This window comes from Pantherophis guttatus, chromosome 5 (genome assembly GCF_059756535.1).
Source record: "Pantherophis guttatus breed Tessera chromosome 5, ASM5975653v1, whole genome shotgun sequence".
Lineage (NCBI taxonomy): Eukaryota > Metazoa > Chordata > Lepidosauria > Squamata > Colubridae > Pantherophis > Pantherophis guttatus.
Window position 1 is genome coordinate 51,207,943 of NC_142067.1, and position 19,074 is coordinate 51,227,016.

General features: G+C 37.8%; 2 protein-coding genes across 2 annotated transcripts; both read right to left on the reverse strand.

Annotated features, from left to right (window-relative positions):
- Positions 1-7,329: 7,329 nt before the first annotated feature.
- Positions 7,330-9,245, reverse strand: LOC117656721 (claudin-17-like). The gene has a single exon (XM_034404925.3). The coding sequence runs from the start codon at positions 9,164-9,166 to the stop codon at positions 8,528-8,530; it is 639 nt and encodes a 212-aa protein (XP_034260816.1). The 5' UTR covers positions 9,167-9,245; the 3' UTR covers positions 7,330-8,527.
- Positions 9,246-16,555: 7,310 nt separating this feature from the next.
- LOC117656819 (claudin-8-like) lies at positions 16,556-18,125 on the reverse strand. Its single transcript, XM_034405027.3, has one exon. The coding sequence runs from the start codon at positions 17,916-17,918 to the stop codon at positions 17,238-17,240; it is 681 nt and encodes a 226-aa protein (XP_034260918.1). The 5' UTR covers positions 17,919-18,125; the 3' UTR covers positions 16,556-17,237.
- Between the last annotated feature and the right edge of the window lie 949 nt (positions 18,126-19,074).

Genomic DNA, 19,074 nt, shown 5'->3' on the forward strand with positions numbered 1-19,074 from the left:
TTAAGTGCTTGTTAATAGATTTGTGCTTAGAGACTGGACTTAAGCTGCTGGGATTTGAGAGCTGGGTGTAGAAAAGACTATCTTGCTTGATAAACTACAAATAAATCTGAGAAAGCTGCTCAAGAGATTTTATGGCTTTGAAAAGAAAAATTCTTTTAAAATAATATGGCTTCCAAGCAAGGAGTTCCTGAAAGTGGTGGAAGCTCTCTAATGGCGTCAGAAATGACACAGAGAACTGACTCACAGAGCCAGGAGGATTTTTTTTAGAGACCTTACAGAATTTATAAAGGAAGCCATGAACAACCAAACTGCAATTATTAATAACTTTACAGCAATCATGGAACGAAAATTTATCGAACTGGTGGAGGATATGAAAGCAAATGAGGATGTTTTTGAAGGAAAGCACAATGACAATGTAGGAGACATTTTGACTAAAACAGAGAAGCTGAATTTGGCTGATTCTCAAGAATCTTCAAACTTTCTTCCTGCTCTTTTGGAATTAACTGACAGAACTTTTCAAAAATATAATTTGGAGCAGAAAGAAGAAGAAACTGACTAGCCCTATGAGGTTTTGGAAGATTTGGCAGAGGCTTTCACACAATTAATTGAAATGCAACAACTGGACTTTTCTTTGCAAACTCATCGAGTTAACTCTTCGTTCTATGAACTGACTGATTATATAAGCAAGAAGAGTCGATATGGGGGCTCCAAATCAGAGGAAATGGTTCCAAGAAAGGGACAAGTTTTAAAGATATATCAACCCCCAGTTGAAATTCAAAACCTCCTCAAAATAAATGTAGGAGGGAGGAAGAAAGATTGGAAAAAATACAGAAAGAAAGGAAGAATGGAAGATTAATTTTCTTTGGTCTAATAATTGGTGTATTAATGACTAAGTACAATGATTAAGTAAATGAATTAAGAACTCAATGATTAATCAAGGTTTAAGAAAAAATATTTGAATTTTGAGAATAAAAGTAGGAGGGAGAGTAAAATGATTAAGTAAATGAACTAAGAATATCTTACAGATGTATTACGAGAATTTTAGGCTTTGAATGATCTATTAGTGTTTGTTAATGTTTTTAAAACTCTTAGGCTTAAAGGATTATATGTTATTTTGAGTTTAGGGAGGTTGATGAATAATCTGTAGAAGGGGAGTTAAGGGGTCTAAGAAGTTTTAAGTCTTGCATTAATTTAGCATATTTTAGCGTATGTTTGGTAAAAATTTATACCCTGTTTTTCTTCTGGGAAGTCGGGGGAGGGGGGTGGGAAGTGGGGGTGGAAGGTTGGGTTTATAAATGTTTAAATAGACAAGTGAAAATGTTATTTGTTTGATTATAAAAAAATAATAAAAACTTTTTCTCAAAAAAAAAGAAAAGAAAAAAAGAAAGCCTCACCCCTCCCCCAAGGACTCACATTTATACTCCAGTGCCTGCAGGGATTGTGCCTGCATTTGTCAACATGGTATACAATAGCCGCAGACTCCATGAGATCTAGAAATCTAGATTCAGATTTATATGGAAGCCTCTCCGTGTACAGCTGTGCTGTACTTGTCAGGGCCACTTTTCTGCAGGGAAGGATTACATGTCACAGACATCAGCCAGGAGGCAAAATAGCCACTGGTTTATTTGTTGAAGCAAACAGTAATTAGAAGTTCTGAACTCAGCAATGCTTATTATTTAAACCAATAAATTCACCGCCATTGATCGGTTTAAGATGTAGCTCCCCTTTCCTATTTTGCATTTAATGGTAAATCATGCATAACATGGGGCTCATCTGTATGCTACATTCCTTTCCCTCCCTCATTCTCTCTTCCTCTCACACACAAACACATACATATTCAAGTACCTCTTTAGGTAAGATTTTCATCTTAATATCATACATAGTCAGCTTCCTGTGTCTGAAGGAAATATATATGTTAATACTTCCCTTCATTGAGTACTTTGTTTAGACTTGGAAAATAGCAACAGTGGGTGATGTGTTTGTTATTCTTTCCACAAATATTGCAGCAGATGGCTGACATTCTACACAATCTAGGTGTGTACAAGGGATGAATGGGAGACGCGAAATGACACATGCATTGTTTTTCTTGGTGGAGCATTCCCTAAAACAGCCACTCCAGAAAAGGAATAGCATTTCAGAAATTGCAAAATCAGTCACTAAGTATGCAACTATAGGTGGTCGGGCCAGATAAAATATCTTAACTCAGCCATTCAGTGAAAACCAATCCAGGCTGTGTCATGATTTCCAAGGACATCTTAATGGAAGTTAAGTTAGGCATGAGGAATTGAATACTGCATTAGCAATTCTAGCTATGTAACTCCCACATTTGCAGTGATTTGACAAACCAACCCTCAGATTTGTACCCAATCACTGGATTTGAAAGCAAATACAATAAGCTTACATTTGAAAGTTATTAGTGCATTTTAGAATCACAACTGACAATGTATCAGGATATCAGTAGCTTAACAGAAAAGTGTATTACTTTTGACCCATTTAGACTTTTTTGTCACTCTTTTGCCAGCTAGATAATAGCACCTAGCCCAGTGATGGCAAACCTTTTCGGCACCGAGTGTTGAAAAGGCTGCACGGAAATGTTGTTTGTGTATGCACACGCTCATTGGGGCCACGCTCCGGAAAAGCCAAACTTCCGGGTTCTAGTGCGCATGCGTGCCCGATGATCAGCTGGCCAATGCGCATGCGCACACCAGTTTTTGGCCCTGCCGCACACGCAAAGGATAGTTAATCATCATGTGTGCATGCATGCCAGAAACCCAGAACACAAACAGGAAAGACCGTGCGTGCCAGGCGACATGGTTTCATGTGCCACTTTGGGCACGCATGCCATAGGTTCGCCATCACAGGACCTAACCAAATCTGCTTAATCTTAAAAGCTTAAAAAGTTCAGATTTGATCAGAACCTGGATGGGAGGTAACCATAAAATCCATATGCTAGAGTGAAAAAGAGTAAACAGCAACAACATCATCCCAGAAGAAAAAGGCAGTAGCAAACTATTTCCAGATTGCCAAGAGAACAATACAAACGTGACCATGAGGTCATGAGCTGTCAAGCTTGACTAAAAGCAGACTTATCTACCTTTTAATGTCACCAGTACAGAATGATGCTGCAGAAAGAAGTAAGAATGAATATTGTACAGTAGGTCAGTTTATAAATAGTAATGGATTTATCTGTGGTTTCTTTTTAGATTGTATGAAGTTTTCACTTCTTATAAAATGGTAATGGATTTTGTATGGTTCTTCCGAAACCATCAATGAAATGGAGTAAGCAATATAAGTTTATTAATGAACAAACTAACTTTGACTGCTGATATAAATAATAAAATATTGGAAATTATCAAACTTTTGACCTGATTCATGTTCACTGGAGGAGGCCATAAATAAAAGGAAAAATGCTTTGGGTGGAGAGCTGCTAGTGCTACCAATCTAAAGGTTATTATGCATCTATTCGTTTGGTTCTTCCTCATTTCACATAATCCTTGGCTTATGACCATTTGTTTAACAACCATTCAAAGTTACAGCACTGAAAAAAGTGATTTTCAACCAGAGCGTGCACTTATAACTGTCAGAGAGCCCACACAGTCATGTGGTCACCACTTGTGACCTTCTCAATTGACTTCCAACAAGCAAAGTCAGTGGGGGAAACTGGATTCACTCAACAACCAAAGTGATTCAGTTAACAACTGTGGCAAAAAAAAGGTCATAAAATTGTATATGTAATTATGTGTAACAATATGTAACAATTGTATTCTGAAAAAAAGGAAATTTGACAAAACTTAAGAGACAATAGCTGAAACTAAGTTTGTACAAAAATAATAAGAAATAAAAAAAGTTATCAAAAATAACTTTTTGATTTCAATTAGATCTTTACAGTATACAAGTCTCAGTATATTTAATCAGCTTCTAATATGTTTTTCAGTAGCATGTTATTTTGTATTGAAGGCGAATCAATTTTCTTAAATTCTGCCAGACTCTGACATTAACAAATGTATAGATGAACTTCTTTATGTATTGTTGCAGCTAGGATTCAGAAACTTCAAAACTGCCCTAATAAGCTTAAATTTATAATTCCATTAAGCCATCGCTCATAACTTACAGTAAATTGTTGTTGCTGTTTTAAATCGAATGAAGTTTCTTTTTTTAATTTTTTTATTAAATTTTATTAATTAAAAAGTAAAACAAACATAAATACAAGGATACAATATACAAAACAAACAAACATCAATCAAGTCTTACGACTTGCTCTTAAAGTTGTCACATCGGTAGACTATTTTTCCCGTATTTATCTATATATCTATATATTTACATATTTACATGTGAAGCATTAATATACGTTCCATCTTTAAATTGTTATACTCCTTAATTGGTACTCAAAATTTTGTCTCAAAATTGACCTTATTCTTTAGTGTCCCTTCGAATGAAGTTTCAAAAATTCAGATGGAAAATAAAACTCCCACTTGGATGAACAAATTGGCTGTTTCAAACTGATCTGCGAAACAAAGACTGTTCTTGTTCATAAATACAAATACACTAAAGCGGTACTTCCAGCAGTTCACAAACATACTATATGGCTTGTCTGGTGTTGGTTTAGTCTTACATGAGCCAAGACAAATATTGTTTGTTCAACAAATCAAGGACAGTACCCCTTCTTCCAGCTGTTACAACCAAACTCTGTCCCAGAAGATTTTATTCTGTGCCTGGAGAGGAAGAGGGGCTGTCCAGCACGGAAGTAAATAGGACTAAGCTGTTTATTCAGAGCAGAACAATAGATATAAATGTTAATCCTTTACATCCTCCTAATCTGGGAGGAATTTTATTCTGAGTCAATATGCATAAAGTTGGAGAAATGAATCATTTGTATTTAAAAAATAATTTCAAAGGAATTATTGTGTTATCTTAGCAACTCTAAACATAGCTATAGTCAACATATTATTTGTCATGTGGTTCTCATACCTTATTATCAGTATTGAAATGTAAATATATTCCAATCATTTGCATTTAGTTGTTTTTATACAGTTTAAAGCAAGAATCATCGTGAAAGCAAGCAGCCCCTTCTTCAGATAAAGAAACCTTGATCATAATGCTATTTCTCCTTTAAAATACCGTATATTTAAATTAGCAGTGCTTGTTCAGACACCAACTTTCATTATCTGAATCCATAATGTAGCTAGAAAATAAGCACACATATAGCTTATTGTCCTATTACTTCCCAAACACGGGAGTAGAATTTCAAATATTTCAAACAAGAAGGCTTATTTTAGTGACTTATAAACTACTCCAAAAATCTCTACTTCTCTTTAGCTCCTCCTCCTCCTCCCTCCCCCCTCCTGTGTTTGGTGTATTTGAGATTTTAAGACTTTATTTCTTATTCTTGAACTTTATTAGCAACTCTGGAAAACATTTTAACTGATTATTGTGTATTAATTAATTAATTAATTAATTACTTAATTATCTTCTAAGGAATAATTCATTGGTATTTTCTGTCCCTACCATCTTTCTGTGGATCATTCCAAAGCATTTGTCTGGGAAAGGAAAACAGGAAATGGCACTCACAACAAAATTATTTGTAAGTATTAATATTGTAGCATACCCTAAAAATGTTTGCACTGATGTTTATGCTTTGGCCAGTAAAGCTTCCCTATACCGTATCCCATTCTTTTTTGGGGGGAGGGAGGAACTGTCAGCAGGTCCCACCCCAACAATTACTTGCGATCTTCATGTGTAAAACCTATTTTCAGCAAATAGGTTTTCTCTGAAATGCCAGAAAAAACAAATTCTTGGTAGTTTTTCATTATGAACCTCTGCTAAGCTGGTCTCTGACTCAACAGACACAAAAATTCTTAAAATGGTCAAGTGTCCAAACACCACCTTAATTGAATCCATTCTCTTATGCTCTGTAACACACTGAGATCTGCAAATGGGAAATGTTTCCTCAAAATCAACACTTCATGGTTAACACAGCTTTCTTGGAAACGAAAGTCTTTTCTTAGAGAACTTCTATTTAGTTGCTAGCCTGGGTGAATGCTGATTAAAATTTAAGAAGCTCACATCATAACTCCATATACCATTCTTTTTACCTAGGTAGAGTCTACATGACATTGTTCTTGAAGATCATTTGGAAGCTGTACAGGTAGTCCTCACCTTATGAGCACAATGGAGCCCAAATTTCAGTTACTTAGCAAGACAGTTGTTAAATGAGTTTTGCCCCATTTTATGAGCCTTCTTGCCACAGTTGCTAAGTGAATCACTGCAACTGTTGAGTTAGCAATGCAGTTAAGGGAATCTGGCTTCCCCATTGACTTTGCTTGTCAGAAGGTTGCAAAAGGTGATCACATGATCCGGGGAGACTGCAACCATCATAAATATATGCCAGTTGCCAAGTGTCTGAATTTTTATCACGTGACCATGGGAATGTTACAATGGTTGTAAGTGTGAAAATAACAGGCACTTTTTAATATGTCCATATGCCATGGCTACTGAGTGAGTTGCTCTGGTTGCCAGTCAGCTTCTGGGTACAATTGAGGCTTTTGATCCTTATTTATAAAAAAACCTTTATGGCTTGGGCATCTCAGGTCAGCCTATCTCCAACTTTTTCTGCCCAACTGATACATTCCAGGAGAGTGTGTATGCTCCAGGTCCCTTCTATTAAATATGGTCATCTTACAGAACTAAGGAAGTGTGCCTTCTCTATTATAACTATTGCCTTCTGAAACAGCATTCCTCCAAAGAGTGAGGACTCCAAAGAGCGAGCACCCTCTCTCCTAGGACTTCCCAAAACTCTCAAGATCTGGCTTTGGTCTCAGGTCTAAGGTTGATGTCCTTGTGGGGGCTCTTGTTTGGTTTGGTTTCTTATTGTTTGATTGTTTTAGTCTAGGCTGCCTATGTGGTTGCATATTATTTATATTATTTTGTGTTGTATTTATAAGTTGTCCAAAAATCTATGGGAATGGACAGCTATAATTAATCAATTATAATGTACACGTAATGCAGGATGCATGCATTAAAATGGATTCACAAATGTTGTATGGGTCTAATAATAGGGAAACTATAGAAGGTCATAATTTAGGTGATGTAATATATAGTGTGTGTTTTTTGTATATTTTCAATTTAGGTTGTACAATAACCTGGAGAGAGATGGAGACAGACAGATAGGCTGACAGACAGACAGAGAGCAAATCTTACTATTAGAGCTACAGTAGCATATACTACCGTATATATTATTTATATTATTTATTTATTTTAACTTTATTTATTTATATTAACTTTTTCTTTGTAATACGTATTTATTTTGTCCTGAACAGAATCACAAAGATAGGTTATGCAGAAATTTATTGAACATTGAGCAAGCAAATGCTGAAGCCACACTATAAGTTTCTTGGCAAAAATTGGGAAAATCCAATAATAATTTACACTGCACCAAAAATTGTATTTTTCCAGAAACTCAAAGGCTTTTTTATTCACAAGATCCCAGGCCTTTATTCATATATTTATGTAAGAGGTGTCATTTAGCAAATAGAACTTAGGAAAGAAACAGAATCAGGGATAACATACAAAATCAAATCTCTTACAACAGGGACACTCTTTAATGTATTTTTCCTGTTTATTAAGTTTTGTCAAATTTTAAATTAATGCATTCCTTTAATACACTTGCTTTGAAATTGTTCTCTCTGTTAAAGTTGTACTGGCCATTCTTATGCACTAATCTCCTTTCTGTTTCCTCTGTGTTTTTTGAACTAATCATGAGCCATCAAACAGAAATATTAGCAAAATATTATGACCCATTTAGCCAATTTCCCCTAATCTTGGTTGTTTTAGCTGCAGTAACAACCATAATTCTTAGCAAAGGGTATGTCAGCTTCATATGCCTGGGAGTTAAAATCCACAGATCTAGGGATTTCTAGGTCAGAAAAAAACTAAATTAGGGCTTGATAAATTTTTTACTTTTCACATTAATAAATTAAAAAGAAAAAAACTAAAGAAAATAGATATTAACTATAATATAGTAGATTTTTCCTAAAAATTCAGCAAGAGTATTTTAGAAGGAAGGAAATTTCAGCAGATTTAAAATTCATCTGCAAGCTTTCAGGTTTCAACATGTGAAAGAAATGCTTCAATGTAACTGAAAGTTGTGTGCGTGTGTGTGCATCCCACTATCTGTCTATAAGCATGCACTTCACATCAAAATGTTAGGAATAACATTCATCCTGATGAATAGAACTTCAAAAGTAGGAGAAAACAGATTGAATCTAATTTTCTTTCCCTGAAAACACAATACCTTATGTACACAGTCTGAGAGTGTTGCAGCAAATACAATGTCTTCATACTGTTACATGTTGCATTGCTAAGTAAAGGAAGGGATCTGCGCAAAGAGCATACTCCTAGATGAAAATCTGTTTCAACAAATCAGCGGTATTGATTGGATCTACATAACTGTATTGTCCTGGATTTAAAGTTAGAATCCCAAAATTCATTTCTTTGTCCCAGACAAGTTCAGGATGCAGACCTGAAGGAATCACACATAGGAACGCATTGCCATAGGCTTGATTTGGCTGCATGGTGCTGAATGCTCATATATTTCAGGTTCTTCAGGACAGCAGCAGAAACCACAAAACATGCCTCCTCCACAAATTAGAAATGCACCTGAGATCCAGCCTAAATAGAGAGCAGCTCCCAATTCACGTTTCCGAGCAGCTTGGATTTCTGGATTGTAAAAATTCTCGATGATATCGTTGGCAATACAGGAAACAGGAATCAGCACAAAGACCCCAGCCAGGAAAAAACTTGCTCCGGCTGTGAATAAAATGTTTCTTTTGACTTGTTCATTATTGCCTGGACTTCGGATGCATTTCATGCCAGCAAAAGCAGTCAGACAAGCAATAACTGACAGCGCACAAGCCGTGCACATTAATCCTCTAGCGGCGTCTAACAAAGGTGGAAGGGCCAGAATGGATTTGTAGAATTCGCACTGATAATTCTTGATGTGACTGACACATACCATCCACAAGCCTTCCCAAATAGTCTCAAAGACTATGATGTTGTTTCCTGTAAAAGCTGATACTTTCCACTGAGGCATCAGAGTGACAATAACCGTTCCAAACATGCCAACAATCCCAAGCAGCCAAGCCATCATTTGTACCGCACAAAAAGCCATCTCAGAAAACTGTACCCAGAAAAGCAACAGACAGAATATTCTTTCTAAAGAAGATCTTCATTCCTCTGAAAAGTTGGCAATGTATTCATGACTTCCTCCCGGGTCGGATGAATTTAAGATCGTCTCCATCTATACCAGTGAAGAGTTCAGATCACATCTGCCTACTCGGAGGAAACTGCTATATATCTCTTCTAAGAGTCTACAAAAGCAAGACCTAATACCTGGGTAGCAAATCATATCCTTGGGAAGGGTGAGTCTAACTTATACCTGACGTTGATGCTTTTTTGAATTTCAATGTTTCTACAAGACTATAATTAAATGATTTGGTTCTAACTATAGTGCTGATAATTATTCTACAACAATAATGATTGCATCAGTGTCAAAATATAATGGGTAAAATGAACCTGGTGTTCTGTCTGCTAAAATAGAATTACAAGTTGATGACAAAAATCAAAGGCTGGCTTTAGGATATTTGGTAATATTTCAAGGAATATTATGTGAATGAATGTGAATTACTGATGTAAACAAACTGAGGGTCCCTGTTTTCATTCATTAGTTATGAAATTAGTAATGAATTAGTAATTAGTAAACAATATTGTGTGCAGAAGGTCTTTTTCAAGCTATGCCCTGATAATTCTCCAAATCAATGAATTGCATTGCTTAAGCAGTTCTTTTAACACAGATAAGTAAAAACAAGATAAATAGATCCTGAAGTTAATGAACTGAAGCACTGGTGAAGCCCTGTGCATCCAGATGTCTATAAAGTCCTGGTAATGTTTTGGCAACCTGAGATTACTTATTGAAAGTTAAAGCTCAGCAATTATGGAAATATTGCAGTAATTTTTTTTTTTATTTATTTATTTTGGCATCACAATATTATGGCAGCCTCTACCCACATCTTCTCCTTTTGTTTTTCAATCTATATGATGAATATTAAGAGATCAGATCTACTTCCAGGCAACATGTCACGAATAAAAAAGTATGGCTGAAGTGAAAGGTTCTTTCCCCCAAAGTTTTTTGCTTACTAGAAATTTGTAAGTCTGATTTGTTTGTTTAGAAATCAGGGTTACCAAGTTCTCTGATTAAATATTGTTCCCTGACAATTAGTTTACCTTCATTAACATAAGAGTTATATTACTATTGATTTGCATATTTCATCAAATTAGAAAAGTAATTAAAGTGAGCCAATATCAGTTAAGAATTCTAATTCTCAGGATTTTGATTTTGATTACCGGTATTTAAATTTTTACACATGTTGTATAGTTACAATAAACTCAAACAGTACTGGTGCAAGTCAGTGTAAGAAGTTATCTGCTATTCAGTTAGACTTGATCCATCTAGATCAGGGGTGAAATGTAAAATTTGTTACCACCAGTTCTGTGGGCGTGGCTTGGTAGGGGGGGTTAATGTGACTGGGTGGGCGTGACCAATTTTTTTTTTAAACTTTTCAAAGCATTTTTTCTACAACCTCTTCGGCCGAAGAGGTTGCAAAAAAATGCTTTGAAAAGCCTCTTTCGATCAGGCAACACAGCTAGGATCGTCAGAGGCTTTTCAAAGCATTTTTTTTACCACCTCTTCGGCCAAAGAGTTTGCAGGAAAAAATGCTTTGAAAAGCCTCTGACGATCCCAGCTGAGCTGCGCGATCATCAAAGGCTTTTTTTTTTTACTTTTAAAAGCATTTTTTCGGTGGAAGAGGTTGTAGAAAAAATGCTTTTAAAAGTTAAACAAAAAAAAAAGCCTCTGATGATTGTGCAGCTCAGCTGGGCATGGTGCGGGGGGAGGCAGGGATTTTTGCTACCAGTTCTCCAAACCACCCACCGCCATCGCTACCGGATCAGGTGATCCGGTCCGAACTGGGAGCATTTTACCCCTGATCTAGGTCAATACTATTGTACCCTGACAATATCTGTGTATCATCTGAAAAAGGTCGTTTTCCTACTAGTTGCTAAAATATGCTATCAACTAGAGGTGAATTAAACTTACTACTTTCTTCAGGAAAACCAACAATTCCATGATTGAACAGACCATCATCTTGCAGTTCCAAAAGCCCTGGGTAAAACTGATTATCTAGACCCATTTCAGTTGGGTTTCAGGCCAAGTTATAACATGGAGATGACATAGATGACATTTATCAATAACCTCTAATGAGTTCAGGATGGGAGTGATGATCTTTCGGGGGCCTTTCAATTATGATCTTCTGGATCAGTTTGGGAAGTTAGGAATGGAAAATATAGTTTCACGAGGATTTCCTTCTTCCTCTGAGGTCAGTTCCAATCAGTGTAGAGGGCAAATAGGTCCAGTCCCAATATCACTAGGTACCTCAGAGCTCACCTGTCTCCCCACTCCTTGTTAAAATCTACATGGTGAAAGGAGTCACCATTCCTGCTGGAGGCACATATGATAGTCATGACCAGAAGGGACTTTAAATCCACCTTGAGCACCAATTTCACCTGTTGCTGGATCAGGGAACTTCACTCACATCACTCATGCCTTAGTCATTTCCTGATTGGTCTCTTGCAATTCATTTTACATTGGATTGTGTTCTATTATAGAACTGGGTAGGCGAGGAAGGAGGCAAGACAGGGTAACGATTGAACAGGCTTTATTGCTAACAGTAAACAGCTAATGGTGGACTCGCTCTGTGCTAACAATATAGGAGCGAGCTGACTTCTTTTCCTTTGACAGCTCTTATATAGGCGAGCTTTCAGATATCGGGCCAATCAGAAAGCGTCCCTTTCCCGCCTTCTGTGTGCCGGTGGTTCAGCCAATCAGGAGCACTTCTGCCTCCATGTGTTGCTGGGGGAAACGTAATACTCCTCCCCTCCTGGATAGTGCAGGCATAGTCAGCTAGATAGGCTGGGCATCTGCGGTTCCTCCCCGATCTGTGCAGTTCCATAGGAGTTGTCGGACTGGGCACATCTATCGCCAGGGCCTCCGGAACTTCTGGAGACACTGATACCGGCTCCGGCAGATGAACAGATGCTGAGGATGTAGCAGCAGTCATTAAGTCCTCCGATGGGTCGACGAGGGTCAGTGACTGTGGGCACCCGTCGTCGTTGGTCTCGTCAAATGACTGCTCTGTACTTGTATTTGGGGCGTCACTACAGGTCTCACTCGATTCCGCCCTTAGTGCAGGGAACCGGTGGGTCCGCAGCTGGTCAACATGTCATTTCCACATGCGGCCGTCCCTTAGCTCCACTCTGTATGAGTAGGGGCCCGTCACATCCACCACCAACCCAGGCATTCCATTTTGGGTCTCCACAGAAGTTCTTAGCATACAATCCCAATCTCCTTTCTGGAATGCCCTGGCCCCACCAGAGGAATCTACTGGTTTTTCTTCGGAATAACTAGGGTGCATATGGTCTAGGTCTATTCTTAGCCGCCATCCCATCAGCAGTTTGGCAGGGCTATGTAGGGTGGATGGGCATAGCATGGTATGTTGGGCAAGGAGATAAGAGGTGATCTTATCTTATCGGTTGCTGACTGTGAACCTCACAATGTCGAGCGAGGTAATGGGCAGTTGTTGGTCATCGATCAAAAAGATGGCAGATGCAGGGGCAGGGTCTTGAACAGCCGCCGTGAGGGGGCAGCGGCTTAGAGCATCGGTGTGTCCCAACACCTTGCCTGGACGATAGGACAACTTGTAATTATAAGCTGCCAGAAACATGGTCCAATGTGTCATCCTGGGGGATAATATCTGGTGTGTCTGGTAGTCCCCGGAGAGAATACCCAATAGAGGCTTATGATCAGTCACTAATTGGACAAACCAGCCATAAACATAGTCATGAAATTTCTTTACACCTGCCACTACTGCTAAAGCCTCTTTGTCCATTTGGCTGTAATGCCTCTCCACCGGGGACAGGGTCCTGGAGAAAAATGCAATGGGTGCTTCAATCCCATTGGGCAGAGTGTGACTCAATACCGCCCAACCCCATAAGGAGATGCGTCACTAGCAAGGGTGAGAGGAAGGGAGGCATCATACTGTACCAGGACGGCGTTGGATGTCAACAAGTCTTTGTCAGCAGCAAAAGCAACAGCCTCTCTACATCCCCAAGTCCATGGTATGTGGTCTCTCAGCAAACTATGTAACGGCTCAGCGATGGTGGCTTTGTTCGGCAGGAACATATTATAAAAGTTCAGCAAGCCCAGGAAAGCCTGCAATTCTAACTTGTTAGAAGGCGGTGGCGCGTCCCGTATAGCCCAGGTCGTGGATGGAGTAGGGTGTATTCCGCGCGCATCCAATAGGAACCCCAGGAATTTGACCTGAGGGACACCTATATAGCACTTTGTCCTCTTCAGCTTGAGGCCAGCCCGCTGAAATTGAGTGAGCACGGCTCATAGGCGGCATGCCAGTTCATTATCATTAGCGGCGGACAGGAGGACATCGTCAAAATATGGCATCACACTAGGGATGCCCTGCAACAGCCTTTCCATAAGGCTTTGAAAAATGCCAGGGGCCACACAGACCCCAAATTAACGTAACAGATTGAAGACCATTTCAAAGCTGCAACTGGTACAGAATACAGCCATGTGAATATGTAAAACCACTGCTTTGTGAATGGCACAGAGCAAGAGACTTCCTGTCTCTGATCATTTCTACTCATCCCACTAGATCTGGCAGAATGGACATGCTCCAGGGCTCCTCTATTAAACGGCATCATTTAGCTGAACCCAGGATATGTGAAATGGATAAAATGAATTGATGTAAAAAAAAAAATGAGAAACTGAAGAAAACCAAACTGATGGATTATCTTTACCTGTTACTGCTCTTACCTCTAAGTTCTATTATGTGAAGTCTCTCTTCAAAGCACTCATTTGCAATAAATGTTACAACTATTTAGCTTCATTCCAAGTGTGGAGCAGTGGAGCATGCTAAAATGTAAGTATCAAAACTCAAGAAAATTCAAATTCTGAATGAAATAGCAAACACGCATGTAAACCCAAAGAGAAAAAGAAAAAAGCAGCCAGTGGTTTTGGGTACTCAATTTAAAGCATCTTCAGAATTAAAAAAAGAAAAAGTAATACAGATATACAATTATTCCTATCTGCTCAGCTGAGGAAGTAGTCAGTAAATGCCAAATTCACTCTGTGCTATAGATTGGAGATGAAGGAGGTTTGCCCTCTTAACTCACCAATGGACCTTTAAAATGAATTTTGCAAAGTTCTCAATAGTTGTACTACTAATGCTAATTATTTTATACTATAAATGCAAAATGAAAGAGATCAAATAATTAAACAGGAGCTATTTATATAGCATCTTCTATAACTAATTGTATCAAAATACCTGAAGTATTAATTTGAAGAACAGAATTAAGCCATGGAGACTTAATTAAAGACAGACTGCATTTATTTTTTATATCCATGAATATAATATAAGCGCACTGAAGACATAAAGTCTGAGGAGATAATACTGAAACTTGAGGGAAGTAAAGCAAAAAAATTTCAATAGAAAGAGAGGGAATGAAACTATAAGGATTATGAATTATACTTACCCAGACAGCTCTTGTACTGGTTTCCAAAAAATATTGAAAATTTGATTTTTCTTTCCTATTTTAAAATTTTACATTAAAGTCAGGAAAATTATTAAAGTCTGATAACAAATCAGATAATTCTCTATTAGAAGAAAAGCACTTTATTTTCTTGCCTGTTAGTTTGTACAATATCTGGAAATCTGCTATTTGCTGTCCAAATACATTGGTCTACCAATTCCATTTGTGTGTGTGTGTGTTTGTATACACATACACACACACACATACACATCCAGTAGATAGAAGCCTCTGAGTTGTGGAAAGCTGGAATACTCTGCTGCATGAAATGAAGTGAACGTTTGGAAAGGAGGTTTACTCTTTTTTATGCCTAATTCACATCTCCAGTGCTCAAAATGCCATCATTTAACAACACTAATAGAAAAAGACCACAGATAATCTTCTATGTACAACCACAATTGAGCCCCAAATTTATGTTACTAAGCAAGACAGTTACATGAGTTTTGTCCCTTTCTATGACCTTTCTTGCCACAGTTGTTAAGTGAAACACTGCAGCTGTTAAATTGGTAACACTGTGTTAGGAATAAGACTATTACCTAACTTGTTGGGTTGGCAATATATAAACAATAAATGTATGTTTGCATTGTATTGTATTGTATTGTATAGCTTTAAGACTGCTGTATGTGTCCTGATTGGTTAGCTTTGTTGCCAATCTCCTTAAGAGGGGGCTAGAAACATGGCTTGTTCTCTTTGTTGTTCTTGCTCTCTGATATCTCTATCTGATTTACTGTATTATTGTTTGCAACTCCAGAAGAACTATTTACTGTGTATGATTACTACGACTGGTATGAAGACTTTGTTTATTGGACTGTGCTTTATTTTTCCTGAATGTAAACTGTAAACACGACTCAGTGTATCTGTGTGGTGACTGTGCTTATTCATAACCACTCTCAACCGCTTTCATGTGCACAAACTTGCTACTCAAGGGTTATTCCTTAACACATAGTTGTTAAGCTTCCCCATTGTTATTGCTTGTCAGAAGGTCACAAAAGTGATCACATGACCCTGGGACACTGCAACTGTCATAAATATGAGTCAATTGCCAAGTGTCTGAATTTTGATCACATGACCATGGGGATACTGCTATGATCATAAGTGTGAAAAATGATCATAAGTCACTTTTTTCAGTGCCGCTGTAACTTTGAGTGGTCACTAAATGAACTGTTGTGAGGGCTACCTGTATTCCAAATGGTAAATTGTGCAATTTCCCTCAGATATAATAATCATTTGTAAACAGCATTTGTGATATTTGAAAATACATTCTAAATCCAATAATATTTAACAGTAAAATACATAACCCTGTTAATGCAATTGGATTGCACAGCTTCTTCCTATTATTAATTGTAAACAAATTTTGTTTGTTCTTCACTAACTATAAGCTGTATTTTTCAACAATATAAATTATACTGAATAGTCAACTTATCCTTCACTATAGTCTTATTGCTGTAATCAGTTTCCTGCCATATTTCAGCTCAAGCAATCTATGAAAGGAATATCTAATTCTTTATTCTAGAAGAAAAATGCATGTATCTAGTTGTGTGATTGACATTATTAACCTTTTAAAACCTGAAAGTAATCTCAGCAGCTATTTTAATACATTGTAATATGAATGGTTGCATTTCCTTTAGGCCTGTCAAATATAAAAATTTAAGTGCTTTGTACATGCAACATATCCTGATAAAAAATATATAACTTAAAATAAATCCTACCTGCTACTCAGATATATTTCCCCCCTCAAAATCCATCTATTGGTCAGTCACATGGGATACTTTCCATATTTATTGTAGATTTCACATTTTGAATACAAATTAGATTTATTGGAAAAGTCACACAAAACTTGTTATCTGATGCAATATGAAATATGTTTAATAATAACCTTTTTTAACTGCAGAATGAAATAGAATACACATCAAATTAATGTCAGATTACAATTTACAACAAAAATAAACATTAATTATTCAAAAAGCCTTATGTTTACACAAAATATTAATGTTTTTGGGATAAACTAAAGAAACATTTTGACAGAAAATGAAAATCAACTACTTGAAACGTATAATTTCATTCTTTCTGACAACTGAAGAACATTTTATTAAAGACTGCCTATGCAAATAATCATTTACAGATTTAAAGTGGACATTTCCAGTCTTTCCCCATCACCTTCATACTATATCATATGATATATTTTAGACATTACATTATGAATATACAAAATTTCAAGGCTTAAATGTTTATCAGTGACAACAATATTCTTCCCACCACTCTGAAGATCTGTATGTGTCATAGAGTATAAATATGTGAATACTTCTTAATAGAGATTAATTAGGAAAGGACAAATTGGAAACAAGATCTAGCTTCAAGTTCCATTCCTACTCTGAAATATCTGAAGATATTTCTGTCTTTTGTTTTAGAGTTCATAGATAAAGTGGCATTGCAGCATGCACAGTATGTTACTCGAGCAAAGCTTCTTCTCACCTTATCAGATTTCATGTTGGATGCAAAAGATTTTTCCTCTTGGATCAAGACAACTAAACATATTGGCTTTTAGAATATGCACTCTCAGCTCTTCTTTGAATGTTGTGGCTGCGGTAGGTGGTTGGTTGTGAGGGTACCGAGTACCGGTAGCTTCGGGTTTTTTCATCGCAACGGCAGAAACAACATAAAATTGCCCCTCCAGCCACAAGACAGAAAGCTGAAGTCCAGCCTATATAAAGCGCTTCTCCAAGCTCTCGCTTCTGAGCCACTGTGACGACGGGATTGTAGAAATCTCGGATAATGTTATGGGCAACAAAGCACACTGGGATGAGCACCACAATGCCAGTCAGGATGAAGGAGATGCCACCTGCCAGCAGAATGTAGCCTTTGATGCGGTCATCATTTCCTGTGCACTGGGTACACTTCATGCCAAGAACAGCCACTGCAAAAGCGAGGAATGCCAGAGCTGAAGCTGCACACATCAAGCCTCTTGAAGCCTGCAGGTCTGGTGGGAGAGCCAGGAGGGAGTCATAGACCTTGCATTGCATCCTGATGGATTCTTGCCTTATGCAATTCATCCAGAGGCCTTCCCAAAATGTCTCAAAGACAACCACATTGTTTTCAATGAAAGCCGTCACTCGCCACTGGGGCATGCCAGTGATGGCAAAGGTCCCAACAGTGCCAATGCCTCCAAGGATCAGTCCTACAATCTGCAACGAAGTCGCTGCTGCCATTTCCTCATTCCAAGTCAGTAGAATGTTGTTCCAGAGAATTTTAGATGAATCTTCTTTTACTTTACCGATTCAGATCGGCTGTTGAAAAAATAATGTTTCAAAACACCTCAGGTACAGAAACTCTGTTAACTCAAACCCATTTCAGTCTGATCCGCAGTGATTAGTAGTTGGTTGTCTCTTTGCTGTTTTGAGCATATCACTGCCCCTATTGATTGGAAAAGATAAACTTATCGGTCAGGTTTTACAACTTTCAAAGCGAGTGAAAGGTTACACATAACAAGGCTTGCAAAGCATACAAAAATCCTCTCAGGGCACACCTAAACCTTTAAGGAAAGTAATTTTTCCCTTAAACTTTCTTCTCTTTTTATCACAAGATCATGTTATAAAACTATATTGTGCTAATATAACACAATGTTAAAAAAACATCCCTCCAGTTAGAAACCAAAAATATTATTGGAAAGGTCTAACATAGCATTGACATGTTTATCATCTTAGAGTTAGACTTCAGATAGAAATATAAGTTAACTTTGATTTTCCTGTATTGACCAGTGAAACAAAAGTTTTGAAAACTGCAACTACCGTAGTAGTTAAATATGAATCCAAGGCAAATTAACCTTGAATGGAGAACAATGTGTCAGTGACTAGATTTTTAAAATGTCATATGAAAGATTCAAGCAAAGATTTGCCAAACTTCATTATAGGTAGTCTTCGGGATATGATGGCAACTGAGCCTGGACTTCTGTTACTAAGCAATACAATTGTAAAACCCAAAGTCATGTGACCATATCACTTAGCAACAACAATCCTGGCAGACCTGGTAGCCATTATAACCACCAAGACCACAAGGGTCATTAAGAGAGGACCCCACATGACCACGATGTGAGAAGAGGGAGAAATGGCAGACAAGCAGTCAGCAGGCTAGAACTCCAGATAAGATTCACAGGCTTGTGCTGCAGGCAGGCAGGTGTCCTGTGCAAGTGCTATAAAGCTTAGATGGATTGGTGCCACAGGCAGGTGCTATGCAGTAAAGGCAGGTACATGGGTGCGACTGTGTGTCACAGGGTGGTGCTATACAGTACAGGTGGATTGAAAGTAGCATGGAAACTGCACAGGTGATGTGGCAGGCACGATGGAGTGTGGGAAGGCATGCAGGTGC